Genomic DNA, 27,760 nt, shown 5'->3' on the forward strand with positions numbered 1-27,760 from the left:
CGGCAGAAAATAAAGAATATCTTACTCTATTCGCAAGCAAAATAAAAGGGGACTACAATGGAATAGACAGAAACTGCATCAGCACTTATATGTTTATGTTCTCATCACTATGAGTGAAAAAGCCGAAAATACAGGACAAAGGATGGTGTCAAATGAAAATATTCCGAAAGAGCAAATTGAAGTTCCAGTAACTCCTCACCAAATCCAACTGGACGAAAATCCTGATGACATCGCCTCCGGGAATAAGATACCAACAGTAGTAAGCGATAGAGAAAAAAATCTGAGCAAAGAAGTGGAAACGGTACCTGCAGATGTAAGTAGTTGTTTTGATTCAAATCAGAGCGTAAAAGAAGATAGTTTGATCGTTGACCTCCCTGATCCACATGAAGCGTCAATGCAAACAGAAGTGGCAGCGGAACCCCAGGGTGATCCTCGAGGTGAACCCCTATTACTGCCTGAAGACCTTAATCAGCTATTAGAAACCGAAGAGGCAAAAGTTGAAGAGGCACTGAAAAACATAACTTCGCCTTCATTGCCACCAAGAGTTGACGATGCCAAAAGTTCCGCACCTGTTCTTCTGAAATCTTTATCTCCGCCAGTGCCACCAAGAAATAAGAATGATCAGACCTTCTCTGGTCAACCTCAATTACCTCCAAGGCAAGTGATTAATACGGAAACTCTGCATCTGAAGGTACCCTGCGGTGATGAGATGCCTGGTAGACTATCAATGAATACTTCAGGTAGTTCTTCTTCTTTAGCTCCACCTATCTTACCTCCACGCCGCATAGAAAATCCTTTAGACTTAGCTGCTCAGAAGGACTTCTTGGCCAGTACATTCAGGAGAAACATGCGTTTCTACAAAAATGAAGATAGCTCAATAAAAAGTGATTTAGATGAAAATATGCTCACTTTGAGGGAAGACTCCAAAAAGATAGATGCCAGTCTATTGCCTGAAGAGATTAGTTCGTTTTGGTTGAACACTTTGAATGATTACCAACATACCCTACTAAATGATATTGAATCTTTGCACCTTCAACTGTCTCGTGGTATACCATCTGCTTATCGTTTGATAATGTGGCAGTTGGTAAGTTACGCCAAATCAAAATCTTTTAATCCTATATACGAAACTTATCTAGTGCAAGAAGCACCATTTGATGTCCGAGAATTAGAAGATAAGCTGAAAGTGATGGATGGTGTTTCTTTTACCAATGTAAAACGTATAACTAACATATTAAAGGCATATTTGCTTTTTGATTCAGAATGTGAGTTTTCTATCGACATGACATACATTATTAACATGATCCTTGACGTTTCTGAGAAGGAGGCAGATGCATTTGGCTTGTTTGTCCGCTTAATGAAAGTTTATGACTTAAGACTGTTGTTTTTGCCAAGTGCTCCTGGGATCGACGTTCTCTGCTATAAATTCGATAGATTAGTAGAAGAATCATATCCCGACATCTATAAATACATGAATGAGAAAGGTGTTCATTCTTCCATGTTTTTGGCTGGTCTTTTTACAACCCTATTCCAAAAGAAACTTACCGCTGAAACACAACCACGGATCGGTGACATAGTATTTTTAGAAAGTCTTGACTCCGTTATGAGGATTCCCGCCATGCTATTATGTCGTAGCCGGGACCAATTGCTGAAATTGGGTTTTGATGAGCTTCTGGAGTTCTTAAACTCCGGTCTGGTGGATGACTATATTGGGCAGGGAAACGATGTATCCAGTGATGTTCCTTCTCCAGGGGAATGCATGGATAAGTTAATTCGAGATGCTATGATGGAAGTGATAATCACACCAAGAATCATGAAGAAGTATGCCTCTGAATATGAGGAAATTCATAGATTAGATAACGAAAGAGAGGAGCAGTATAAATCGATCACAGAAAAGAACATGCATTTACAAAAACATGTACGTAAATTGGAAAATGATTATACTTCTTTAAATAGAGAGCATGTGACAATTGCGAATGAGCTAGTAAAGAACCGGCTCAACATTGAGTCCATTTTGAATGAAAACAATGGATATAAATTGCAGATCCTGGATCTGAAGAAAAAGTTAGATGCAGAAAAAAAGAAACAGCTTTCGAGTGTATATGTGCCCAATGATTTGAAGAAAGATTTAGAAGAGACACTGAAAAAAAATTCACAGGTAATGGATGAGAATCTGAAATTACAGGACAGAATTTCAGAACTAGAAAGGACGGTTGAGGCAATTAAAACTGCCAATAAAAACGGCACGCTATTCGAATATTCAGATTCTAAGAATCATTCTTTAGGAGCTGGTTGGTCAGGATTCAAAAAGGTTTTCAAGTAATCAAATATGTACGTATGAAGCGCTGATTCTATCAAGAAAGTGTATGAATGAAGAAACGATAGAGCAAATTATAGATTATAGCTAATTTCGTTCTTCGTCCGTTCACTATATTACGTTTTGTTTACATATCAAGGCTTTTAGCGGCGTAAAAAATATAGAAAGAGAATAGAAAAATAAGAGAACCTAGATGAAGATTAATGTAAAAATTATGTAGACACAAACAAAGAATCCAAATGCTAAAACAATTTGAAAAATTATCAACTTTAAGGGAGAGCGAAACACAGTTAGAGAGTGTCACATTTAGCATAGGAGATGACTGCCAATGGCGGGACTTTGTTTTTAACTGTTAACTGTCACTAATTTTTATGCACGCAATCGTATTCTCGGCAAAATTGCATTCTTAGCATTGAACATATGCCTGTATTCTATATTCCTCAAATGTTCATTATAGGCGCTCTGTAAGGGTAAAAAGTGCCGTGCATCACTAAAGGCATACTTGCAACAAGAATTTGGAAAAAAATGAGATTTTAAACGATCTTGAAAAAATCACCAAAGAAACAAACATATAATTGAATTTGCTTGCTAGACTTAGACTTACTAACTTATGACTGACAAATCATGTCATAGTGCGTTTTCTTTTTCTTCTTGTAGTAATTGTATATTGAATACCTTCGTGCTTCCCAATCCGGGGGACGCTTCCGTAAACATGCTTAAAAGACCGAAAACATTCAATCAACCAAAACTCTTTAAAGTTAAAGCCCAATAGGTTAATAACGAATAAAAGGTAGAAAGTTGATAGGAGAGCATGCAGCAAATTCTCAAACCATTTCAAATAACAAGGAAATTCACTTCAGCCGTTAAAAAATTTAGGCAGTGGAGACTAGTGGAAACAAGGAAGGTCCCTAAACAGCCGGACTACCAGGTCGGTGATATTAAGCCTCTGCATATGCCAAAGGAGAGAAAAAAGTTTCCAGATTATAAATACGGGGAATCTGGTATCTTTAAACAAAGTAATAAAGGCTTATATGGTGGATCTTTCATTCAGTTTGGTAACAATATTTCCGAAAGTAAAGCTAAAACAAGGAAGAAGTGGCTGCCAAATGTTGTGAAAAAAGGTCTATGGAGTGAGACTCTTAATAGAAAAATCAGTATTAAGATGACTGCTAAAGTTTTAAGAACAATCAGTAAAGAAGGCGGGATTGACAATTACCTAACGAAAGAAAAGGCTGCAAGGATAAAAGAATTAGGACCCACAGGTTGGAAAATGCGCTTTAGAATCTTAAAGAGGAAAGATGCGATAGAGAATTATCCACACAAGGGTGCCCCAATCGTAGAAACGGCAGATGGTAAGAAGGTCAAAATTTACTATGATGAAGTGATAAATGGCAAGCAAAGAAAGATATCAGTCGGAAGAAGAAAGTTACTGGCGTTTTTGTATCCCTTAGAAAAATTGAAACACAAGTCCATAGGGAAAGATTTAGATCACAGAAAGTTTGTAGAGCTATTTGCCGACGTTCCAACCAAAGATATCGTATCTAAATTGGAGCAACACGACTTTGATTTATCAGCCATCACTGTATAATAAGGAAAAAATGTCATCATTTACTAAAATCTGACCTCTCAAAAATGTCTTTAACTCCTCTTGTATATAAAAAAAGCAAAACTATCGTATACGTGTATAGATAAGATGAGATTTACGTATGTTTTGTAATGTTATGGTAGTTCCTATGTGCTTCTGGTTTGTGCTTTTTGCCGACGACTCAACACCCGAACATTTTTTAGTTCTTTTTCGGAGTGAAATGCGGAAGGAATGGAAACCCTCGGCCAGTATGAGCTTTGTTAAATCAAAGAATCAAAAGATATTAAGCTGCTCTACGGTAATGATTTGCTAGTTATGCACACATAGAAATACAGCAAACGGTAAAAATGGCGGCTAAGACAGGTATGTTAAACACAGAGGAGGATATTGAATGGGTTGGGACAATTTATGAGTGTTTTGAAGAACATTTAGCCAAACTATTAGAGGGAAATAAATGCACTGGAAAGTTAAAGAAAGACAAGGACAAGAATAGTATATCATGGCGTGGTATAAGTAAGAATGAATTCATGTCACTTAATGATGATTTTTAAATTTTTGCACCTCCTCAAAAAAAAGAGGTTATTGGACCCTTCAGGATGAGCACCACTTTGCAAAGAGACGATTACAATCAAACCAATAGTGTATTGAAAACAGCCGTGGAATAAAGGTCAGAAATGGAAAGCCGCACTTCACGCATCACTCCAGACATCCACACGCCCTCATATACGTGCTTATTTGACACATTACTAACAGAAAACAACTTGTGGTATTATATTTAGGAATTGCAATTGGTTTGAACAAAGGTAAGAAGGTCACTAGCATGACTCCAGCCCCAAAGATCTCTTACAAGAAGGGTGCTGCTTCCAACAGAACTAAGTTCGTTAGATCTTTGGTCAGAGAAATCGCTGGGCTGTCTCCATACGAAAGAAGATTGATCGATCTAATAAGAAACTCTGGTGAAAAAAGGGCTAGAAAGGTCGCCAAGAAGAGATTAGGTTCTTTCATAAGAGCCAAGGCTAAGGTTGAAGAAATGAATAACATTATTGTTGCTTCTCGTCGTCACTAAGTTCTTAAAACTGATTTTTGTAATATATATAGATATCATACTTTCTTTTTAGCTTAGGGCAAAAAAAATAACACTAAAAAAGCGCAACTTTCTAAAACGAGGCTATAGAGAGCTGTTTAGGCGATGTAGCTAGCCGCGCGCAGTGCGCCAAGGTATAGGCTACTTCGAGTATCTGGTAGCCAACCCTATAATTATTTTTTGGCGTTCGGTGTATTACCCGTAGGAAATGTATGAAGAGAAAATTTTCTGCGTAGGTGTTTTTCTCGATAGTATAAAAAGAGACAATTAAGAATAGTCTCTCTATCCTAATTGATGCTTTCTGTAATACATTTCTTAATTCTTTCTTTTTTATTTTTACCCCTTTCTTAAAAAGAGTAACAATGTCTTTTATAATAGACACCCAGAGTCACGATTCGTCTTGGTCTTAGAAAATCCTGTTTCGGCAGTTTTTTTTAGGCAGTGGACGTATATAGTTTACTTAATCGTTTACTGTACGTTGAAATACTAATACTATTTCACTGTCGTGCTCGCGGTTGATCTTAGATAAATATATTTCTTTTTCATAAAAGAAAGTGGGTGGATCTTCCCTGGAAGTACGATCAATGTACTTATGATTAGATCCTCTTCACGCACATACCGATTTTATCAGTCGCCATTTAGTAGTATATAGAAAGAAAGCGTAGACTTAAACCAGTGAGAAGTCTCAACCATCACTTGGTTTGATGTTTCTTTGTTTCATCTTCAGCTCGAGAAGAGAAGGCAGTGGACAACAGGGAGACCGTGCCTCCTTTCCATTTTTTTCGTAGAATTTCGAGCAACAGACATAAAGCTGATTTATGACTTTAGCGCACTTGGCATCGTCATACTCATTTGATAGAAGACAATCTAAAAAAAAGTGTTAGTAAAAAGCAACCGTCTAAAACTTATTTACGTTAGTTCTGTTATTACAAACCTTGGATGGCACAAGCCTCCTTCTGGCACGGGCTAGACATATTTACTTCTTATTATAACCTCAACAAATTAGAAAAACGCTCAAACTCTTATTGCAGAATGACGGTACTGACTGTACTTCGCTCCTCGCCCGCTTCCGTACCGTCAAATACAGCTTCACGTGTAAAATCAAAAATACCCTTAAGAATCTCGCAAACGGATGCGTTAACGACGTTGCTGTTATTGAGGTGTGGGGAAACCGTTCATGTGCAAAAGCCGCCAAATGAGGGGCGGGCAACCTCAGAAAATTCGTTCGGTCCGTAATTCCAACTGAGGAGTGAAATTAAACGTGGGCATAACGTGCAAGCGACGATCCGAGCGCCCTCGCTCTCGCTACTGTGGCGGTTGCCTTGGCTAAAGGAGGGGTAGCAAGACCCTGTGCCCTTTGCAAGCATATCAGTTACCCCCCGCGGAAAGAGCGGCCAGGTCCTTCCGTCGGCATTCCCGTTCCAAGAGTGCTTCGTAGCCCTTGTTTCAGAACTTCAGGGAAGTTTTGCCGCCGCGACCGATCGGCGTAGAGCGTGCACAGAAACGAAAAAGAATAGAGAGCTTTGGGTGAAAGTATTTTTCTGGCGCGGCCCAACCTCCGCGGAAAAGTCATTCAATAAAATGGAAACAAAAAAAGACGCGCACTGTGGAAGAAAGACCATGCAGTTGAGATAGCGGGTTATTGGCACTAGCGTCCATGACACCTTCAAGTTGGCGAGTACCCTTTGTTATCATTTTTCTTGGCCACGCGGATAGATAAATTAACTAATATATATGTAGGTGTCCACGTTCGCAGAATTTTTTTTATGTCTTACTCCATGTGCCCTCTAATTCATTAGTTGGTAGCATGGATTTTTAAGTTTATTATTTACTGATTGTTTTTGTTTCGCACTGGCTTATTTTACTCTTATATATATGTGTATATATAGACAGACTGATGATAAGAAGCACACAACTTTTCATATAACACATACAACCAAACCAAGCAATGTCTGTGAACTATACGACTCCTTTAGACGATGAGGTATTTTCCCTGTCCTTTGCCAACCATCAACTGACTGAGCACGCCTTAATGGGCCAGGAATACTCGCCTAGCCCCATGGATGAGACTAAATACATTATGAACGGTTCCGTCGCAGTACCGAGGGAGTTCGGCTCTACTACTGCCTCCGCCCAAGACGAGCCGATGTTCTCGTTAGATAGCACTCAAGAGAACAACTACAAACATCAGGCAATGAACAACGTCCAAGACTGTCGCATGGCCGTGTCAGCCATAACCACCCAATCCTGTGACGGATTAACGGACCTTTACGCCAATGCCGCCCAACAAAACTACAGGTTGTGGCTTTCCTCATTTTGAAACAACGGTGAATAAAAAAAAAAGCAAACTAACTACCCATCCAATTTACCTACATATATATGCACTCAACATACGTACATACACACGCATTATTGTTTCTATAAACTTCCGCTAGACAATATTCCCTTTCAAACATTAACTAACTATTTGTTCACCATACGCATGTCGCTTCACGTGATATCTCCCCTTCGTCTAGGGGAGCTCATTAACTAAACCATAATACGACTCCCGGATACACCATTTATCGACAATGACGAGCGCAAGGCCCAGGCTTCCAAGAAGGAAAATAAAAAGAGTTCAATACTTTCAACTGCTTCTCCCTATTTGTGATGTTCGTCGGTTACAATCCCTTCGTTTTTCTTTTTCTGCTGAATCTTTTACGATTGCTGATTCAATTAAACAGAAAGGCCAGATTGAAAATAAGGGGTAAAGACATCTTGCGGGGCTAACCCAGATCAAAACCGCAAACCAAGAAAAGCTACTAGATAACTCGATAGTATATATATGTATACTGTACGATCATATCTTGGTAATCGCCGTTTCTCTTGTCTCTCGAAACTTTCGCTGCTCAATTGAAGTAATAGAACTAGCATAACACATTTTTTATTAGTGCTCAGATCTTTTTGTGTTTTAGAAGAGGAGAAGATAAGAAAAAAAGTACTAATGAACAAGTTAAGAGACAAATTTGTAGACTCTACAGTAGAAGAAGAAAGATTGCGCGAAAACCGCAGCCATAAGAAATATTGGTACCGGTGGGGTCCTTACCTGAGTGAGAGAAGTTGGGCCACTGTCCGTGAAGACTATTCCTTAAACGGAGATGCCTGGTCCAATTTTCCCTTCGAACATGCCAATGCAAGAGTGTTCCGGTGGGGTGAAGATGGGTTATTCGGTGTCTCTGATAACAAGCAATTGGTGTGTATGAACGTCGCGCTATGGAACGGTAAGGATGAGAGGTTGAAGGAAAGGTTATTCGGGTTGACTGGGCCGCAGGGAAACCATGGCGAGGATGTTAAGGAATTGTACTTTTATTTGGATAATACCCCCACTCATTCATACATGAAGGCTTTGTACAAGTATCCCTTCAAAAAGGCTTTTCCGTATGAAGAGTTAGTGCAGAAGAATGCGGAGAGAGGGTACGAAGACAAGGAATTCGAAGTTTATGATATAGATGGGTTGTACCGTGATAACGACACAGATGATAACCCTTATTTTGATACCTTTTTCGAAATGGCCAAAAGCGACGAAAACCCCAGTGAACTGAACTTCCGGTTGACTATACATAATCGAAGTAAAATCGACTCCGGTGAGCTGTACGTAGCTCCCCAAATCTTCTTTAGAAATACCTGGGCTTTCGATGGTACTAGAACAAAAGACAAACCTCTCCTTGAGAGGGACTCGGAAGCCACAAACTTAATCAGTATGACTCACAAGAAATACGGTAATTGTCAAATGGTCTTCCAGCCATCTCCAGGTGGGTTCTCTTCTAATGGAATGAAAGGAAAAGAAGAAGATGATGAAGAGGTGGAAGATATTGATCCTTTATTGCTATTTACTGATAATGAGTCGAATCTTATAAAGCTGTTTAATGAAGAGAAAAACCCCTCTGAGTACACAAAGGACGCTTTTGAAGAATATCTTGTTCACGGTAAAAGTGATGCCGTAAATCCTGAAAATAAAGGCACAAAGGCGTGCGCGGTTTATCACTTCAAAAATATTCCGCCAGGCGAGTATGTTACGGTGAGATATAAATTTACAAACGACCCCGAAAACTCTATCTTCAAGGCACAAAACCTGGCCGTCGTGGATGAAGATGAGTTTGATTTGGTTTTCGATGATCGAGAAGGGGAAGCTGATAACTTTTATTGGAGAATCACACCTTTATCAATCAGTGATGAACTAAGGAACCTTCAAAGACAGGCTTTCTCTGGTTTACTATGGACCAAACAGTTTTACAATTTCACCTATGATGCTTGGTACAATGGTGATGCGAACATCAAACCACGACCTCCGCCTAATAGGGCTAACGGTAGAAATAAAAACTGGAAACATCTTTACATCGAAGATATCCTGTCGATGCCTGACAAATGGGAATACCCATTTTTCGCTTCATGGGATACTGCCTTCCATTGCATTCCTTTGGCCATGATTGACCCAGAATTTGCCAAGAGGCAATTGGACTTATTAACAAGAGAGTGGTACATGCATCCTAACGGTCAAATTCCCGCATACGAATGGAACTTCAATGATGTCAACCCACCTGTCCATGCATGGGCCGTATATCGTGTTTTCAAGATTGAAAGGAACATGTATAACCGTGAAGACCGTACATTTTTGGAACGGGTTTTCCAAAAGCTTTTGCTGAATTTTACGTGGTGGGTAAACAGAAAAGATACCGAAGGTAAAAATGTCTTTGAAGGTGGGTTCTTGGGTCTTGATAATATTGGTGTATTCAATAGGTCAGAACCATTACCCACTGGTGGTACTCTAGAACAAGCTGATTCCACAGGCTGGATGGCCTTCTTCAGTTTACAAATGCTAAACATTGCATTGGAATTGGCCAAAGAAAATTCAGTTTATGAGGACATTGCCTCTAAATTCTTCGAACATTTCATCTTGATCAGTGATTCTATGTCATTTGAATATGCTACAGACATTACAGGAGAAAAATGTAAAAATGTTATAAAGCAAAATCTATGGAATGAGACAGATAAGTTCTATTATGATGCCATTTCCTGGGGCGACCACAAAGAACAGCTACCAATTAGGTCTCTTGTGGGTTTAATTCCACTATATGCTTCTATGACTTTAGAACCAAGTATCATAAAACAATTTCCAGGTTTCAAAAAGAGAGTTGATTGGTTTGTGAACAATCGTCCAGAGATCTTTGGTAGAAACATTGCTTCAATGTCAAAAAAGGGTGTTGGTGAAAGATTACTATTGTCCCTGGTTACCAAAGAAAGATTGACTGCCATATTGAGACGGCTGTTGGATGAAACCGAGTTTTTGTCACCATATGGCATAAGATCTCTTTCCAAATATCACGAAAAGCATCCATTTGAGATGAATGTAAATGGTGTTGAATATATGGTCAAATACTTGCCAGGTGAATCTGATTCAGGTATGTTCGGCGGTAATTCTAACTGGAGGGGACCGATTTGGTTCCCCACTAGTTTTTTGATTATGGAAGCATTGCAAAGATTTTATTTGTACTACGGTTCAGACTTTAAGGTCGAATGTCCCGTAGGCTCAGGTGATTATTTGAATCTAGCAGAAGTTGCTGAAGAGCTTGGGTATCGCATGATTCACCTGTTCGTTCCAGACGAAAATGGGGAGCGTGCCGTCCATTATGGTGATCATTCCAAATTTTTATCTACAGATCCGTATTTTAAGGACTACGTACAATTTTTCGAATACTTCGATGGTGACACCGGGAGAGGTCTCGGTGCTTCGCACCAGTGTGGTTGGACAGCTCTTGTTGCCAAATGGGTTAGCGATGTAGGTATATCCTGTGTAAGGCTGCCTCGTACGCCAAGATCATCTGTGGCAACGACAGCTTCAACAGAAAGCTCTGAGGAGGGATATAAGATGAAGAGAATGGCAAGACGTAAGAGTGCGAAATCTTTAGTCAACTACACCGCCACTATTTTGGACCTTACGGAAGAAGAGAAACGTCATCACAGAATAGGCGGCACCCATTCTGGTTTGACACCACAAAGCAGTATTTCAAGTGACAAGGCAAGACATCTAATGGAGGAAATGAATGAAGAGGAAGGTATCCATGAAATTGTGGTTCCAGAAGATCGTCATGACTTTGAAACAAAACTAATAGGCAAGCTGAAAAATAAAGTGAAAAACATGAAGGTAACTGACAAAGCTAAAGATGAGGATATAGATCCAATGGACCCAATGAGTCCTTTGAATAAGGATCTATCGTAAAAGGCTGTGCTTTACCTTCAGTATCGGTATACATCTGAAAAGAAGCATTTCCATTGATATACATCTACATATTGATATATAGAATATGATCGCGATATTCCCCCCACCCTTCTTTTGACTGCCACAAGAAGGTAGCTGACACTTCATCTAGATGTCATTAAGCGCGTTTGGCGGTTTTATTGAACCTCTTCTCGATTCTCTTTATTTAAATTTCGAAAACAAAACCAGTAGGATCAATAATATTAGCACTGCAATAATGGCGTAGCTTAAGAATTTGTTTGCGACCAGCCTTCTGGCCATTGTTTTTAGTGTCTTTATACTCTTGTCCACGTATGAATCCGCTTGAAACAGGGTTTGCCTCGCATTTTCCAAAGTCTCTCTCTGTGACCTTAAATCCATCATGATCTGTGACCCTATTCCTTCAGTTTCGTTTGCTATTCTGCTAGCGTCCTTTAATCTATCTCCGGATTTTTGTAAGATTGCATGGTTACTCAACAGCTGCTGCCTTTGGTCATCATCAATATTAGATTCATTAAGATCTCCAAAAAGTCTATCACGATCGCCCGAGTCCACTAAAGATTGCAGCGGTCTTTTGATATCACTCTGTATTGCCTTTTTCCATTCCCTTAATTTCGCCTTGTACGTAGCACGTTCTGAGGCATTGCTTATACTGTTATTGACCTCCACATCCATTTGATCTATCAAGTCAAATAGTTCATCCTGTTGCTGCTCCACCTGCTTTAACGTAGAATTTCTCTGCGATAGCTGTTGCGAGGGAGCTTCTGATAAGCTCGCCTTGGCTTGTTCTAAGGTTGTTTTGAAATCCGATTCGTACGATGTTAGTAAAGAACTCATTGCTATGCCAAATCACTATATGTATATATATGGAATGAGGTTATTTTCCTTTCACAATCTCGAGAAAGGGCAATGTCTTCTCTTAAAGCAGTAGTAGCCCTTGGTCAAGATTCTTGCTCTCCTAATTTTGATTGAAATAGAAACTGTCACGTGAACAAGAAGCCGTCTCTAGTGACGATGATTTGTTTACCATTTTTGTTCTTATTTACTCTATTTTAAAGTCAATATGTAGAGGTACCACTATCGTAGACTTCATCTAAATGAGCGATCACTCTTTGACCATTGTGCATATTCTTTTGAGTGTTAGTCTTCTTACTAAGATTTCTCTTTTAACTTCGCTGATAAATACCTTTTAGCGCCTTTCCCATTCAGCTGAACCAGTTTTGAAACAAAACTAAAACAGTATAACTAAGCGCCTGACCAGGAGACCTCTATGAATTAGAGCGAAATACTGTATATATAAGATCTGATATCGCTATTTTGAATATATCTACTGATATTGAACACTGTTGACTCATAGTATTTTATTAAGATGAACAATTCCAAAATACCCAAACTTTCTCTTCATAGTGATCATAGCGGTAATACTCGAGATACCTTCAAAAACAAACGCCAAAAAGTTCAAAAAAAAGAGATGGACATGGTACTTACGCCCAATAACAATAAATTGAATATATTACAGGGCTCCCGGTCTGGAATACGGCGTTGTTTCACAGATGATCCTTCTGCTGTAAATAAAAAGAAATTGACCTTTGGTGGAGATCCCAAGGTTATTGAAAGAGTGAAGAACAATGAGCGCAAAGTTAGAAGGGACATAGATTCGTTATTGAATGCTATTTCTGAAATTGAAAAGGAATCCGTCCGTGTTCATGACAGAGAACTACCTACAATAACGTCAGAATTAGATGCTAAGGTCAGATCATGTAGAGAATTACAGAATGAAATTGATAGGCTATCAACAGATATGGACTTGAAGGACAGTCAATGTGACCTGCAAGGAAGGAATGCTGAATTATCGTCAAAAAATATAATGTTTATGCATGCTGTAAAAGTCCAAGAGTTTGAGAACGATCTGGAAGAGGAGCTATCGAATGCCAAAAGGGAATGGACGTATAAGTTGATGGAGGTTGAAAATCTAAAACCTGATGAAAAGTTGACTGATGAAATGCGACAACTTAAAACAGAGTTTGAAGACGTAAATAGAAAGTTGTTTATTCTACAAAACGAGAATGAGAAGAATTGTAGAGAGCATGAAAATGAATTGAATAAAAAATTTGGGGTATTTAAGAAAACCAAGGACGATGCCAGAATTGAGTTACTTGAGGAGCAAGAAAGGCTTTCAAAAACGCTAAAAGAGTTGCAAAACACCCATGATAAACTAGAAGAAAATATCATCGCATGTGCAGACGAATTCGATAAATTTAAACAAAAGATTAAAGAGGCAGAAGACGTATTTCATGCAATGGAACTTGCTATCGTTCCCCTCCAAAAAAAGCTTGCTGTCACATCACAAGCATTGGCACAAATACAGGAAGGGAGAAAGCAAGTTGAGGGAAAAGCCAATAGTTGGAAAAAAAAGTATGCGAATGAACTAGATAAAGTCCAACAGGAATTATTCACACGACAAAATCTAGCCACCTCAATAGAAGAAATCAAAGGGCACGCCCGATGCTTTGCGTATGCTAATGAGCGAGACATGCCCAATGAGTTTCGCATCAACTACGTGGACCAGTGCATTCTCCAGGATAGCGGCGAAAAACGTGTACAAGCGTTTGATAGAGTAATCCTGGAAGAGATTCACAAGGATCACAAGCGTTTATTTAACGAGTGCATGCCATTTTTAGAAAAATACATTAGCAAATTAGTCAATTGCAGCATTACGATGATCTCGGAGCAACATGCAGCGCCTATAAAGATGACTTTACTAGAACAGTTAATCAAGCACTACGGTGAGGGGTACAACATGACGTTGAAAACATTGCGCTTCGATGGAAGCATCAAAGGGAATGACGTTGAATTGAAAAACCTGGCAACGATCAAAAATATGTCGCAAGATGAAGAATGCGTGTGTGTCTTGACTTTAGATACCCGACTGGAAAAAGAAGAAGAGTCCCATTCAATGAATATATACATCAGTAGTATGACCACTTCGCAGTTAAGTAAAGCGCTCGACGAGGCTCCCTCATTGCTTTCGCATGTGCTTACTAAATCAAAGCAGTGTTTCGTTTTCAAGATCAACGCTGGTGAAAACATCGAGAAGACTCTGGCCCTAGCGAGCAAACTGAAAAGAGTAATACGATTACCTCAGCTGGATTGAAAGGGCCAGATCCGTTTGTACTACAATTACATCCTCTCGCTCGCTTACATAAACAACCCTAAGTAGCTACGTTGTCGTGCGTGGCACCAACATGAGTAACCCAGCAAAATCAAAGAGAATGTTTTGAGACTAACGCCCGGATGTAAATCACTCGCTAGGTTGTGGCCACACATTATCAAGGGCGTAGGGTAGCGTGCCATGAATATACATGAATAAACTTTTGTTTCCATAATCGAACAGCATTCCTTTGTTCGCAACCATTCCACTGATAGGAAAGTGAATAACACCCGGTCTCTTCTAGGACATGCCCAAATGCGGTAAAGCCACGAAAACATCGCGCGTAAAGGGGTAAACAAGCACTTCCCAACAACCTCGTGAAGAAGAACTTTGCGAACCACGGCCCGCTCCGATCTGCTCAGTATTCATGACGATTAGAGCCCAGCTCCTGTTAGTGAGCTGCCTGTTCCTTCTCTGACGATCCACTAGCAACTGCCTTGTTCAGCTTCTGCACTAAACGCGTTCGAGCAAGAATTCGCGATTTTGCTTCTTCGAGAGAATCCCGCAGCGCGTCAGTAACCTATTAACCTTGAAAGCATCGGAGACGCATTTTGGCGATTTTGCTCGATTGAGCTGAATGGTGCCAGGTCGAGGCTGGGAGGGAAACTATCTCGAGAGTGAGAAAGACTCGAAAATAAAAAAAAAAATACTGCAGAAGGCAAAATTAAGAATGGAGTAAAGGTAGCGTGGGTGCCCTGTACAAACCGCTATTTTCCTGCGCCAAGTGGCCGGTGCGATTGCAACGATTAGTCTCTTGATAATTTCTTTAGAACTTCTTTTTATATAAGAATATATTTTGAAATTGTAAACGCTTGTTCTACCTGGTTTCCTAGTTACATGCACACTCAAGAGCAGATTATCCAAGGAGTTCTTCATTTGTTTCGATTTATTTTTCTGGTTATTTGTAAACTTATTCATCATATCTCCCCAAGATAGAAGGGATTAGATTAATATTGGTAGTACAATTCAATAAGACAACAATAGTAGCAATTAAGTAACAATAGCAATTATAATCCCACTTTTCCGTTCATTAGCTGGTTTTTTTAACGCAATAAAAGAAAAAGACCATGAACCACTCAGAAGTGAAGGCTGGGCTAATCGTCACTGCAAAGCAGACATACTACCCAATTGAACTGTCCAACGCAGAACTACTCACCCATTACGAAACCATACAGGAGTACCACCAGGAAATCTCTCAAAATGTGTTGGTCCAATCTTCCAAGACAAAACCAGATATAAAATTAATCGATCAACAACCGGAGATGAATCCTCACCAAACTAGAGATGCCATAGTGACATTTTTGTATCAGCTCTCAGTGATGACTAGAGTAAGCAATGGTATATTTTTTCACGCCGTCAGGTTTTACGATCGCTATTGCTCTAAGAGAGTGGTTTTAAAGGACCAGGCTAAACTTGTTGTGGGCACCTGCCTTTGGTTAGCGGCTAAGACTTGGGGTGGATGCAATCATATTATAAACAACGTTTCCATCCCCACAGGTGGTAGGTTCTACGGTCCCAATCCGAGAGCTCGTATACCACGTCTTTCCGAACTGGTTCATTATTGCGGCGGGTCCGACTTATTCGATGAATCAATGTTCATTCAAATGGAAAGACACATTTTGGACACTCTAAATTGGGATGTTTACGAGCCCATGATTAATGACTACATCTTGAATGTCGACGAAAATTGTTTGATACAATATGAACTTTATAAAAACCAGCTACAGAATAACAGCTGCAACAACAAAGAATGGTCGAACAAAAGAAAGTCACAGTCTTCTGATGACAGTGACGCCACAGTGGAAGAACACATAAGCAGTTCTCCACGAAACACCGGACTGGATGGCGATACGACTGCCATGGACGAAGATGAAGAACTCAATTCCAAAATCAAACTAATTAATTTGAAAAGGTTTCTGATTGATTTGTGCTCTTGGCAGTACGACTTGCTCAAGTATGAATTGTATGAAATTTGCAACGGTGCATTCTTCATAATAAACAAATTCACTAATCAAGATCAAGGTCCATTTCTTTCTATGCCCATCGGTAATGATATAGACTCGAACACTCAGACGCAGATATTTAGTATTCTCATCAATGGCATAATCAATTCTCCCTCATCTTTGGTCGAAGTCTATAAGGAGCAATATGGTATAGTGCCTTTCATATTACAAGTGAAGGACTATAACTTGGAATTGCAAAAGAAACTGCAGCTGGCATCTACCATAGATCTAACAAGGAAAATTACCGTCAATTCTCGTTACTTCGACCAGAATGCCTCTTCATCAACAGTTTCTTCTCCAAGCACATATTCTCCAGGAACCAACTACACTCCAATGAGGAACTTTAGCGCACAATCAGACAACAGCGTCTTCAGTACCACTAACATTGATCATTCATCGCCAATCACTCCTCATATGTACACTTTTAATCAATTCAAAAACGAAAGTGCTTGCGACAGTGCAATAAGTGTAAACAGTCTACCCAACCAGGTGCAAAACGGCAATATGCCATTACCGAGTAATTATCAAAACATGATGCTAGACGAAAGGAATAAAGAAAACCAAATGCCCAACCCTTCATCCGTCGAAATACCGCAACGAGCAAAGTTTATGACGACAGGCATTTTCCAAAACACAGTAGAACTTACTAATAGAGCATCTTCGATATCACTATCGATAAGAAATCAAAACAGTTCTCAACTGTGATTCATTCTCTGAACAAGTTCTTTTATATACTTATTTAATCATGAAACGCTACGCTTCTCAACCAAAGTAATACTGTAACTCATAGTTGGGATTTTAATATTAAAATATTTCACACTGATTTTCTGGCATCTAGCCCCAATATTCTTCACATGAAACGAACTAAAGAGTAATACACTGATATTTCCTCATCAATTTATATACTTATCACCATGAACGACAGTATGACGCGATTTTCCTGCATTTTTTTTTCTTTCGTTCTGACATTTGCGGTTTGTTAAAGGAGAGTAGAGTAATCAATTCACCAGTTATAAATAGAAAGCTAGTTTATTATGGAAACTCACGTAACTTCACAATAACATCAAACGCCCAAGTTACTTTCGAAAATCCAAGAAACATATAAACTCGGAGAAAAACATTATTCTAAGGGGGGATTTGTTACTGTAATTATTAATATCATTGTTGTCTTTCATTGTCATGTGGTCGAAAAAACTTACCTCTAAGAAGCTAATCTTGAGCTGTTGTTTGTTCATTCAAAACATTCACTGTGAAGACGAAAGCAGCTCCTTGTACGGTACATGGTCATCCAAATCCAACCAAGTCTTCACAGGACCAGGATTTTATGATCCCGTAGACGAACTGTTGATAGAACCCTCGTTGCCTGGTCTCAGTTACTCATTTACCGAAGATGGTTGGTTTGAAGAAGCCACGTACCAAGTGACTGGTAATCCTCGTGATCCAGCTTGCCCCAAGGCTTCGTTGATTTTTCAACATGGTACGTATAACATTTCAGAAAACGGTACTTTAGTTTTAAATCCTGTTGAAGTGGACGGTAGGCAATTATTCAGCGATCCATGCAGTGATGATGGGGTTTCCACTTATACTAGATACAATCAAACAGAGACTTTCAAAGAATATGCAGTAGGTATAGATCCTTACCATGGTATTTACAAGTTACAATTGTACCAATTTGATGGTACTCCAATGCAGCCGTTATACTTGGCTTATAGACCGCCAATGATGTTACCAACAGAAACATTGAATCCGACTGCCTCTGCCAGCAGCACTGATGAAGCGTCCTCTAATGAGAAAAGGTCACTAAGAGCTTTGGTAAGAAGAAGCCTAGAAAACAGACACAAGACGAATGCCGTTAGAAGACAAAATACCTCATTTTTAGCCTCCAATGCTATTTGGTATATTTCTGCAGGCATGCTCGGTGTTGGTTCATTATTATTTTTAGCATTCTAAGCACACTACAGGGATACTAATTCAATCGATGGGGAGAAAATGACCCCATATGGTCTTCAATAAACTCAAAAAAACAAAAACATTCAAGGCAAATAACTTTATTAGGTAACAAAAAAGAGGATAGGTGAAATTTTATGGGTTCAACAAATGCATGTAATCATATTAATATTAAAAGGTGAATGGATGACGCTTAAGGTCAAAAGTCTTTCCAGGATAATTAAATATATAGGAAAACAAAAAAAAAAAAATTCGATCAACGAAGACCTAACATACCTTTTATGAACTTCTCGTTATACCCTCCTATATACATAGCTGACACTAAATGTCAATTTCTTCAGTTTCTAACCCGCAATCTGTACATCTTCGCCTTTGAATTTGATAACCATCTTCATCAATTCCCCCATCAATGGGGGCACTGAAATGATGGATATGTGCTTTCCCGTGCTTCTTCTCTCTTAGCCTGTTGGTATATTCTTGAGCTCTTGTTTTCAGTCGCATTTCCTTGATTTTCTTCTCGTATTTTTTCTCTCTCCTCTGAGATTTTCCTTCTTCACGTCGCTGCCATTCCTTGTCCAAACCGTCTTCCCCACCCCACTTCTTGAACGCAAAGGCCTCCACTTCACATCTAACAAACAATTGCATCCTCGCAAATGTACCAGAATGAGGATTTGGCTTTTCAAGTCTGCGAAAGAGATCTTCATCGTTCAATTCGGGGTCCGTTAGAAAATAGTCTTCCTTGCATTCTGTCTTCGTCAGCAGGGAATATTTCTCTGGAAGCTCTTTAGCACACTGTTTGCAGACCTGCAGCTTGAATATGTCATGTAAAACAGGGTCCATCTCAATGTTAAAATGACATTCAACACATTTCGGCGCTTTCGAGATATGTTCTGGAGGTGGAGCATTCTCATACAGCATTTTGCGCTCTAATTGTTCCCTTTTCCAGTCTTGTAGTGTCTTTTGCTTCTTAGATCCAAATTCAGATTCAACATCTTCGTCTTCAGCAAAACCGGGGTTCGGAACCTTGTCCTTAGGGTTGATGTAACCACCGTTCAAGTTTTGCATAGTGGCAAAGTCATATTCAATGTAGTCTTGCCTCCTTATACTAGGCCTGATTTTTTCTAAAGGTCTCTTATGCGGCACTGCCGCATCTCTGTTACTATTATCAGAACTCCCGTCACCATAAGATGGGACAGCACCAGCATTGGCAAGCATAGACGATTTTTCACTTTGGTTTACCGCATGCATCGAGGCAGCCGCATCGGCAGTCTGGTTCCTGCCCACGGCTACTACGGCAGACCGAGCTTTCACAGGCTCATTTCTACTCTCTATTCGGTTCAACTGGTCTTTATTAAGTATGCCTCTCTTCTTCAACCTTTCTATCGCTAGTTTCCTATTAGCTTCCTACACAGTTCACCTCATCGTTAAATCGTTAGTAAAAGACAACTCGCGGTGAAAACAAAAATAAAGCCATCTCTTCACATACTAATTTAGCCTTTTGCTCAGGAGTCATAATGCCGCGTTAGATATCCTCTACCAGCAGTTGCACAGCTCCGTTCTTCAGTCCGTTAAAAGCTTTCCCTTCTTTTCACTTTCGTCTTTTCTTATTCAACTTACCAAACGTAAAACACATTGGTGAGTGACCTGTCCTAAGAAGGCACAGCAACTAAACAAAACAGCGTATGGGCTAATGCCTGTCGAATATCCTACGTGGCAACTTAGTCGTCAGATATCTCATCAACATATCAGCCAGTGTGCGCTTGTAATGTACACCTACCTATCCGTTCTTACGCTCCGGCACAGAGTCGAACCACGGTCGTCGTATAAGCTGCAGGGAAAACTACCGGTGCTATCGTTCTCGTTTGGATGATTTTCAATGCGAAAGAATTCAGATAGATTTGCAGCGCCATGGTATATAAGAGCAAGTCTTAGTCAGAAGTTGACGTTTGAAAGTGCGATTACAATTGGTTTTTATACATTAAGGACCAAGTCAAAGACGGACAATTAGAAGAAGCAAGACCATGAAGTGTTTCCCAATCCTTTTGTTGATCGGTGCTGTAGGCTACTTTATGAACGTGCTGTTCACCACTTGGTTGCCTACCAACTACATGTTTGATCCAAAGACTTTGAACCAAATATGTAACTCGGTCATCGCCAAACACAATACAACAGCGGACGATTTCTCCACTCAGGTCCTACTGCAAGACATTAGAGACGCACTTGCCTCTCACTATGGGGACGAATACATCAACAAGTACGTCGATGAGGAATGGGTCTTCAACAACGCTGGTGGTGCCATGGGCCAAATGATCATCCTCCATGCATCTGTATCCGAGTACTTAATCATATTCGGCACGGCTGTCGGCACAGAAGGTCACTCAGGTGTCCACTTCGCCGATGACTACTTCACCATCTTACATGGCACTCAAACCGCCGCCTTGCCATATGCGACCGAGGCAGAAGTCTACACCCCTGGTATGACCCATCACTTGAAGAAGGGCTACTCCAAGCAATACGGCATGCCTGGTGGCTCCTTTGCCTTAGAATTAGCTCAAGGCTGGATCCCATGCATGCTGCCATTCGGATTCTTGGACACTTTCTCCAGTACCCTTGATTTGTACACTTTATACAGAACTGTCTACTTGACTGCCAGGGACATGGGTAAGAATTTGTTGCAAAACAAGAAGTTTTAAACCACCCGACCTTGCGCTAACAGCTCTTAGGCAGTTTATTTAAATATAGTTTACTTTTATTATTATTATCACCATTGTTTACTCTCTTTTTTTTTTTCCACGATACTTTGTCACTCACAACGAAAGTTTTATTCGGCGTTTACTAAAAGTGAAAAAAGGCGTCTTTTGGTGGATGTGTGCTCAATCTTCGATTATTTGGAAATGGTGCATGCAAAGAAGGTCCATAAACCACTGTACAAAGCAATAAAAGACTACCAGTAACCGACCTGAAACATGTCCGCGCCCACTTCATTAGCAGAGGCTTCTCAAATTCCAACCATTCCGGCCCTTTCTCCCTTGAATGCGAAGCAATCCAAGGGTAATTTCTTCTCCTCAAACCCAATATCTAGCTTTGTTGTGGATACGTATAGACAATTGCATTCTCACAGGAAATCTTTGGAGTTGGCCAATCCAGGCACTGTGGAAAACCTGAATAAGGAAGTCTCCCGTGACGTGTTTTTATCTCAATATTTTTTTACCGGGTTAAGAGCTGATTTGAACAAGGCATTCTCCATGAATCCCGCCTTCCAAACTTCGCACACCTTCTCCATCGGTTCTCAAGCCTTGCCTAAGTACGCATTCTCTGCACTGTTTGCTAACGACAACCTTTTTGCCCAAGGTAACATCGACAACGATTTATCTGTCTCTGGTAGATTGAACTATGGCTGGGACAAGAAAAACATTTCTAAAGTCAATTTGCAAATATCAGATGGTCAACCAACAATGTGTCAATTGGAACAAGACTACCAAGCTTCCGACTTCTCTGTAAATGTGAAGACATTAAATCCTTCACTTTCTGATAAGGGCGAATTCACAGGTGTTGCTGTTGCGTCCTTCCTGCAAAGTGTTACTCCCCAATTAGCTTTGGGTCTAGAAACTTTATATTCTAGGACTGACGGTAGCGCTCCAGGTGATGCCGGCGTTTCATACTTGACTCGTTATGTTTCCAAAAAGCAAGACTGGATTTTCTCCGGCCAATTACAAGCCAATGGTGCTTTGATCGCCTCATTGTGGAGAAAAGTAGCTCCAAATGTTGAGGCAGGTATCGAAACTACACTACAAGCAGGTATGGTCCCAATTACTGATCCGCTGATGGGTACACCAATCGGCATTCAGCCAACCGTCGAAGGTTCTACCACCATTGGTGCAAAATACGAATATAGACAATCCGTATATCGTGGTACATTAGACTCTAATGGTAAAGTTGCATGTTTCTTGGAAAGAAAAGTCTTGCCAACCTTGTCTGTTTTGTTCTGTGGTGAAATTGACCATTTCAAGAATGATACCAAGATTGGCTGTGGTTTGCAATTTGAAACTGCTGGTAATCAAGAATTGCTAATGTTACAACAAGGTTTAGATGCCGATGGTAACCCACTACAAGCTCTCCCTCAATTATAAGAATATCTTTTTGATGTTTTATGATTTAATCGATATTTCATTGTTTTTTTCTTTCATATACTTTGTTTTTTTATTACTTTGTTTAACGATTTCTCCTTCCACTTGCACTCTCACATTTTCATTGCTTTAGTTCTAATATAAGCAATTATGTATATACGTGGGTGCCAAGTTGGAGAAGAATTCCTTGTTTATAGTTATGATCCATCTCATATCCTTTGTTTCCGTGAATGATCCAAAGTAAAGAAAAGAGATCAAAATTGCAAAGATATTAAATTCTATTTCAAAAAAAACAAAAAAAAACTATAATAATAGATTAAATGTTCCAGCCATTTATATTTATGTCATAAACTTCTTCATCTTGTTCTTTCCAGCTACTTCCCTCCATGCGGTTGTGTATGAGCTTTACTTCAAAGATCACCGAATCCAGATATGGACCTTCTCTCGAACCTTCTATGCCTATCCGGCAAATATACGGAAGAGTCAATAAAAGAATATGAACTATACCTTTTGTTTTGTTTTTTTAAATGTATATTTGGAGCCATTATTGGAATATTTAATGCGGGCGCCGTTCGCCTGATCGCATTTCTGAAGGCTTCGTTGATGGAAATTGAAGCGGTATCTGTAGAACCTTTGGAACACGGAAACTTTGCATTCGGGACTGAACAAGCACTCGATACCACTGAAAAACTGTTATCTGTGCAACTGTACTCGTCTTTCTCATCCAATAAATAATTTAGCTCATCGTCATCATCACTGATTTCAATATTGGGCGTCTCTATATACGACGTGGGTAATGCCGCAAACTTATCACTCAATGACTCATTGTTCCCAATAGTATGTTCTTCATTAATATGCGAAAATTGGCATATCTTGCCGACGACGTTTTCAAAAGCTTTAGCGCTTTCTTCCAGCTCGAGTCGAGTTTGATTAGGCAAAGGCAGAAATTCGATTTCCCAATAGCGTTCTGGATTGTAAAAACTAATGATATACTTGAGACCTGTCCCGTTCAATCTTGTTATTTGTAGTTTAGGTAGCACTGGATGAACGATGTCGCCATGCCGTCCTATTGATAAATAATTTACCACATGACCATCGTGACTGCTAGCTTTGCTCAACTTCTGGACAGATGTTATATTGTCCTTCAACTTATCGAATCCCGTACATATCTGGTATATTTCAATTGGTCCCTTCGCCATCAAAGATGTAGGTTTCATTTTAATAGTGTTTTGACTGTCTTGACTTTGTGTATCATTAAAGGAGCCTCTACTTGCTTCAGGTATATCATTTGCAGAGATTTGAGAGCTTCTTCGAATATGATTGCTGCTACTTTGAGGATCGCCATGAATGAGGAAAAATGAATTCATAACCTGAACATTGCCATATGTAAACAATGAAAACCTTTGTGTTGATATCCTTTTTCTTTGCACCTCGGAATTCTTCGAGGATAGACTATTTTTTTTTTGTTTAACATGTTTGCTTGCATCGTTCGATGGTTGCACAGTGTTCTGTTTTAGTTTCTTATTATTACTGAGTTTGAGTGACTGCTTTAAACTTTGAAACGTTGACTGAGGCTTCTTTTCTTGCTTTGTCGTGGATCTCAAGCTGTTTTTCTTTGTTTCTGACTTTGCCAAACCCATGTTTTTCCAGTTCAATTATGCAAAGAGTTCCTAGACCAATAAGTTAGGCCTTATTATTCTCTAATAGGAACGAATGAATAGTCCCCAAATAGTAAGAATTAATGATCGGTTAGTATATTGCTATTTTTGTTTACTTATCCGTTCCTCGTGACATGCCTATGAGTGATGAAATAGCAGCATATTGTACATGTATAAATATTCTATTAAAAAAGCTGCCTATTATATATAAAGATTCGAAGGACGTTTATTGGGAATATCTTTTAAATCGTCTATATCACATATTCCAGTATACATAAGTTTAGAAAACGTTTAAAGAAACAAATAGAAAAAACAAAACACAAAAATAACAGTTTCTTTGTTCTTGACATTCATAAAAATGCATGATAATATTGCTTGCATGGGGGTAGTACTTGTATTATTAAAAGAAAGGGAACAAAAATTCATTGTTCAAAAGCTTAGAGATAAAAAAAAGAATTATAGACACAAAAGAAAAAACATGGGTTAACATTAATTGACATTAATAATAGAAAGTGTAATAAAAAGGTTTTCTTTTAATCAACTCTCTTTCTACCAACCAAATGGTCAGCGATGAGTCTGGTAGCTTGCCAGTGGATGACCTTTGGCATTCTCATAGAGACTTCAGTTTCATAGTCATATAATTGTCTAATGGAGTTGTAAACGACGTGAGAACCCTTAACACCGACGACAGCAGCAGTGTCAGAGATAGTCTTGTCGTCAGCGTTGAAATCTTCTTCGGCTGCACGAGCTTCCGCAATGGCAGCTTGGTTGTCTTCGATGAAACCAACAGCTTTAATAGCCATTCTAGTGGCTCTTGTTCTATCAATTGGAGATGGCAAACCACCTTGCTGGACATGGCCTGGATAGGCTGGTTTAGCATCAAATCTACCATCGGCTTCAGCAGTGATAACATCGGCCAATTTAGTGGCAGATAAAGCCTTTGAAGCGTTTGTGCTCTTCAAGATTAATTTACCAAATCTACCTCTACCTTCAGCCTTTTCGAAAGATTGGGCCAAGTATTCAATATCTTCGGATAATTGTTCCAATGAGATACCTTCTTCTGGAACATAAGAGACTTGAGCACCAACGGCCAAAGACGCGTAAGTGGACAAATAACCGGAGTTACCACCTTGACAGTCGACAACAAAAGCTCTACCTCTAGTGGAGGAAGCGGATTGCTTAACAACATCACAGTATTCCATCAAGGCATTCAAAGCGGTATCGGAACCCAAAGAGTATTCGGTACCTGGAACATTGTTGGACAAAGTAGCGGGTATCAAGACCATTGGAATTCTGAAAGCTGGATAACTTTCTCTTGCTCTTTCCAATTGATGTAAGGACTCAAAAGCTTCGAAACCACCGACAATGATTAAACCATCAAATTCGTATTTTTGGAAGTAGTAAGCAATCATACCTAGATCTGCTTCTTCTGGGGTGACTCTGTTAGTACCAATTTCAGAACCACCACGAGATTGCCATCCTAACATATCCTTCCAATTCAAGGAACGGACACTTTCGTGTCTTGCTAAACCAGACCAACCGTTGTAGATGGCATATGGTCTGTGGCCTTGAGACATACAGTAGGTAGCCATAGAGTAGACGGCAGAGTTGATACCGCCTGCTGGGGCACCAACGTTGACGATGGCGATCTTCAATCTCTTATCCTTAGGTAACTTTGGTTCGTTATGATCAGCAGAGTTGATGGCCATGAAATTGTTTAGATGTTCAATGAACTCAGTATCTCTTAGAGACATGGCTCTCTTGAAATCCTTAGCTTGAATAGCCTCAGCCACAGCCTTAGTCAATTTGACGGATTCCATCAATGGCTTACGAACAATCTTGTTTTCGTTAACGGCAATCAATGGGGATGGAGTATCTGGACTAGATTCCAAAACGGCGTTGACAGCTTCAAGACCTTGTAAAGTGGCCAGGATACGGTCGTAAGCAACGGCAGTACCACCTCTTTGAACGTGACCCAGAGTAGTGATTCTTGTATCTAATCCTAATCTGTCAACAAGAACTTTGTGAACGTCACTTGGAGAGATTGGAGTCAAATCAGCACCAATGGCACCTTCAGCAACAACAACAATGGTAGTTCTCTTACCTCTCGATCTGTGCTTGGAGACAATGTCACACATTTGGTCTTGCCATTCGCTGGATGTGGCAGGCTTTTCCGGAATGAAGATATAGTCAGCAGAGGTGGCAATACCTGCCAACAAGGCTAACCACCCACAGTTTCTACCCATGACTTCAACAACGAAAGCTCTTGAGTGAGAGTTGGCAGTGGCTTCAACGTAGTCGATGGCCTTACAGATTCTATCCAAGGCGGAATAAGCACCAATAGTAGCGTCAGTTGTCGACATGTCGTTATCAATGGAACCCACGGTACCACAAATGTTCAAATGCTTCATCCTTTCATATTGTTCCTGAGAGATTCTGTCTGTTTTCAACAACTCTTCGATCAAAGAAGGCCATTCAGACCTAAATAGATCGGCACCGGTTAAAGAACCGTCACCACCGCACACAATCAGAGCATCAACACCAGCTTCGATCAAATGTTGAGCACCCAATAATCTACCTTCACGCTTCTTGAATTCCATACAACGGGCAGTACCGATGTTGGTACCACCTTCAGCGGACCAACCACGGACGTCTTCCCAGTGGAATTCCTTAATGTATTCTGGACCACCACGGACCAAACCTTCATAACCTTCCATGACGACGAAGGCACGGCAACCCTTGAAGATAGCGGAACGCACAATGGCTCTAACGTTAGAGTTCATACCTGGAGCGTCACCACCAGAAGTCATGACAGCAATGGCCTTTTGAGGCTTCTTCGATGGCTTTGGCAAAGATGGGTAAGTGTCAGTGGTTTTCATGCGGTAGGCCAGATCAGTGTAAGAGTGGACTTTAGATGAGAGGCCGGACCTCGCAGAAGTTTCTGGGGCTGGTGGTGGAGTTGGTTTGGTGGAAACTGCGTTCTTAGTAGAGGTGACACCAACAACATTACCCAATGGGTCCAAGGTGTATAATTGCATTGGGAAAAGTTCTGTTGGGTAGCCTTGCAGAGGAGCGTTCATGGCGTTTAGAGTGTCCTTGACTGCCAAGATATCGGAAGTGTTAAATACCAAGGACTGCGAGGCGTGCGATCTCCAGTCTTGAGTTTTGGTGATACTGTTGAGTTCCTTTAAATGAACTTCAACGTTTTTATTGATTTTTCCATCGGGGCGTAGAAGAATCTTCAACGAGATGGATTCATTAGACAATAAAGTAGAGTTTTCATCGGGAGAAGAACGGTTTTCCAATGACAAAAACTTGGCGTAAAAATCTATGGCAGCTTTATAAGATGGGACGGAATAGGCTGTGACGGTACAGTAAGAAGTACCATTCACAAAAGGAGTAGTAACAGTCATTGCGTATGGTTATTTCTTGGCCAATGCTAAACTAGTCTCTAAATCTAGTTCTATTGTCGAAATCAAATAGAAAAAACGCTTTTTAAGCAGAAAGAAGAAGAAAAAAAAAAGGAATTCTTCTCTATAAGAAACGGAAGATAAGAA

The 27,760-nt window shown here is 39.9% G+C and overlaps 14 protein-coding genes across 14 annotated transcripts; 10 read left to right on the forward strand and 4 right to left on the reverse strand.

Annotated features, from left to right (window-relative positions):
- Window positions 1–109: 109 nt before the first annotated feature.
- Window positions 110–2,320, forward strand: GYL1 (Gyl1p; the record flags this gene model as incomplete). Its single annotated transcript, XM_056230433.1, has 1 exon — window positions 110–2,320. The coding sequence occupies one exon, from the start codon at window positions 110–112 to the stop codon at window positions 2,318–2,320; it is 2,211 nt and encodes a 736-aa protein (XP_056084352.1).
- An 805-nt stretch (window positions 2,321–3,125) lies between these two features.
- Window positions 3,126–3,902, forward strand: MRPL24 (mitochondrial 54S ribosomal protein bL28m; the record flags this gene model as incomplete). The annotated part of the gene is made up of 1 exon (XM_056230434.1): window positions 3,126–3,902. The coding sequence occupies one exon, from the start codon at window positions 3,126–3,128 to the stop codon at window positions 3,900–3,902; it is 777 nt and encodes a 258-aa protein (XP_056084353.1).
- An 817-nt stretch (window positions 3,903–4,719) lies between these two features.
- On the forward strand, window positions 4,720–4,965 carry RPL36A (60S ribosomal protein eL36; the record flags this gene model as incomplete). The annotated part of the gene is made up of 1 exon (XM_056230435.1): window positions 4,720–4,965. The coding sequence occupies one exon, from the start codon at window positions 4,720–4,722 to the stop codon at window positions 4,963–4,965; it is 246 nt and encodes an 81-aa protein (XP_056084354.1).
- A 1,966-nt stretch (window positions 4,966–6,931) lies between these two features.
- ICY1 (Icy1p) lies at window positions 6,932–7,303 on the forward strand (the record flags this gene model as incomplete). The annotated part of the gene is made up of 1 exon (XM_056230436.1): window positions 6,932–7,303. The coding sequence occupies one exon, from the start codon at window positions 6,932–6,934 to the stop codon at window positions 7,301–7,303; it is 372 nt and encodes a 123-aa protein (XP_056084355.1).
- A 663-nt stretch (window positions 7,304–7,966) lies between these two features.
- SKDI13G3260 (uncharacterized protein) lies at window positions 7,967–11,239 on the forward strand (the record flags this gene model as incomplete). The annotated part of the gene is made up of 1 exon (XM_056230438.1): window positions 7,967–11,239. The coding sequence occupies one exon, from the start codon at window positions 7,967–7,969 to the stop codon at window positions 11,237–11,239; it is 3,273 nt and encodes a 1,090-aa protein (XP_056084356.1).
- A 201-nt stretch (window positions 11,240–11,440) lies between these two features.
- On the reverse strand, window positions 11,441–12,094 carry VTI1 (v-SNARE protein VTI1; the record flags this gene model as incomplete). The annotated part of the gene is made up of 1 exon (XM_056230439.1): window positions 11,441–12,094. The coding sequence occupies one exon, from the start codon at window positions 12,092–12,094 to the stop codon at window positions 11,441–11,443; it is 654 nt and encodes a 217-aa protein (XP_056084357.1).
- A 532-nt stretch (window positions 12,095–12,626) lies between these two features.
- CIK1 (Cik1p) lies at window positions 12,627–14,411 on the forward strand (the record flags this gene model as incomplete). The annotated part of the gene is made up of 1 exon (XM_056230440.1): window positions 12,627–14,411. One exon carries the CDS (start codon window positions 12,627–12,629, stop codon window positions 14,409–14,411), a length of 1,785 nt encoding a protein of 594 aa, XP_056084358.1.
- Window positions 14,412–15,535: 1,124 nt separating this feature from the next.
- On the forward strand, window positions 15,536–17,176 carry CLN1 (cyclin CLN1; the record flags this gene model as incomplete). Its single annotated transcript, XM_056230441.1, has 1 exon — window positions 15,536–17,176. One exon carries the CDS (start codon window positions 15,536–15,538, stop codon window positions 17,174–17,176), a length of 1,641 nt encoding a protein of 546 aa, XP_056084359.1.
- A 474-nt stretch (window positions 17,177–17,650) lies between these two features.
- ROT1 (Rot1p) lies at window positions 17,651–18,421 on the forward strand (the record flags this gene model as incomplete). The annotated part of the gene is made up of 1 exon (XM_056230442.1): window positions 17,651–18,421. One exon carries the CDS (start codon window positions 17,651–17,653, stop codon window positions 18,419–18,421), a length of 771 nt encoding a protein of 256 aa, XP_056084360.1.
- A 318-nt stretch (window positions 18,422–18,739) lies between these two features.
- Window positions 18,740–19,666, reverse strand: RAD14 (DNA repair protein RAD14; the record flags this gene model as incomplete). The annotated part of the gene is made up of 1 exon (XM_056230443.1): window positions 18,740–19,666. The coding sequence occupies one exon, from the start codon at window positions 19,664–19,666 to the stop codon at window positions 18,740–18,742; it is 927 nt and encodes a 308-aa protein (XP_056084361.1).
- Window positions 19,667–20,439: 773 nt separating this feature from the next.
- Window positions 20,440–21,111, forward strand: ERG2 (C-8 sterol isomerase ERG2; the record flags this gene model as incomplete). Its single annotated transcript, XM_056230444.1, has 1 exon — window positions 20,440–21,111. One exon carries the CDS (start codon window positions 20,440–20,442, stop codon window positions 21,109–21,111), a length of 672 nt encoding a protein of 223 aa, XP_056084362.1.
- A 273-nt stretch (window positions 21,112–21,384) lies between these two features.
- TOM40 (TOM complex pore protein TOM40) lies at window positions 21,385–22,548 on the forward strand (the record flags this gene model as incomplete). The annotated part of the gene is made up of 1 exon (XM_056230445.1): window positions 21,385–22,548. The coding sequence occupies one exon, from the start codon at window positions 21,385–21,387 to the stop codon at window positions 22,546–22,548; it is 1,164 nt and encodes a 387-aa protein (XP_056084363.1).
- Window positions 22,549–22,955: 407 nt separating this feature from the next.
- On the reverse strand, window positions 22,956–24,185 carry INP1 (Inp1p; the record flags this gene model as incomplete). Its single annotated transcript, XM_056230446.1, has 1 exon — window positions 22,956–24,185. One exon carries the CDS (start codon window positions 24,183–24,185, stop codon window positions 22,956–22,958), a length of 1,230 nt encoding a protein of 409 aa, XP_056084364.1.
- Window positions 24,186–24,736: 551 nt separating this feature from the next.
- On the reverse strand, window positions 24,737–27,616 carry PFK2 (6-phosphofructokinase subunit beta; the record flags this gene model as incomplete). Its single annotated transcript, XM_056230447.1, has 1 exon — window positions 24,737–27,616. One exon carries the CDS (start codon window positions 27,614–27,616, stop codon window positions 24,737–24,739), a length of 2,880 nt encoding a protein of 959 aa, XP_056084365.1.
- Window positions 27,617–27,760: the final 144 nt, after the last annotated feature.

This window comes from Saccharomyces kudriavzevii (assembly GCF_947243775.1).
Source record: "Saccharomyces kudriavzevii IFO 1802 strain IFO1802 genome assembly, chromosome: 13".
Classification (NCBI taxonomy): Eukaryota; Fungi; Ascomycota; class Saccharomycetes; order Saccharomycetales; family Saccharomycetaceae; genus Saccharomyces; species Saccharomyces kudriavzevii.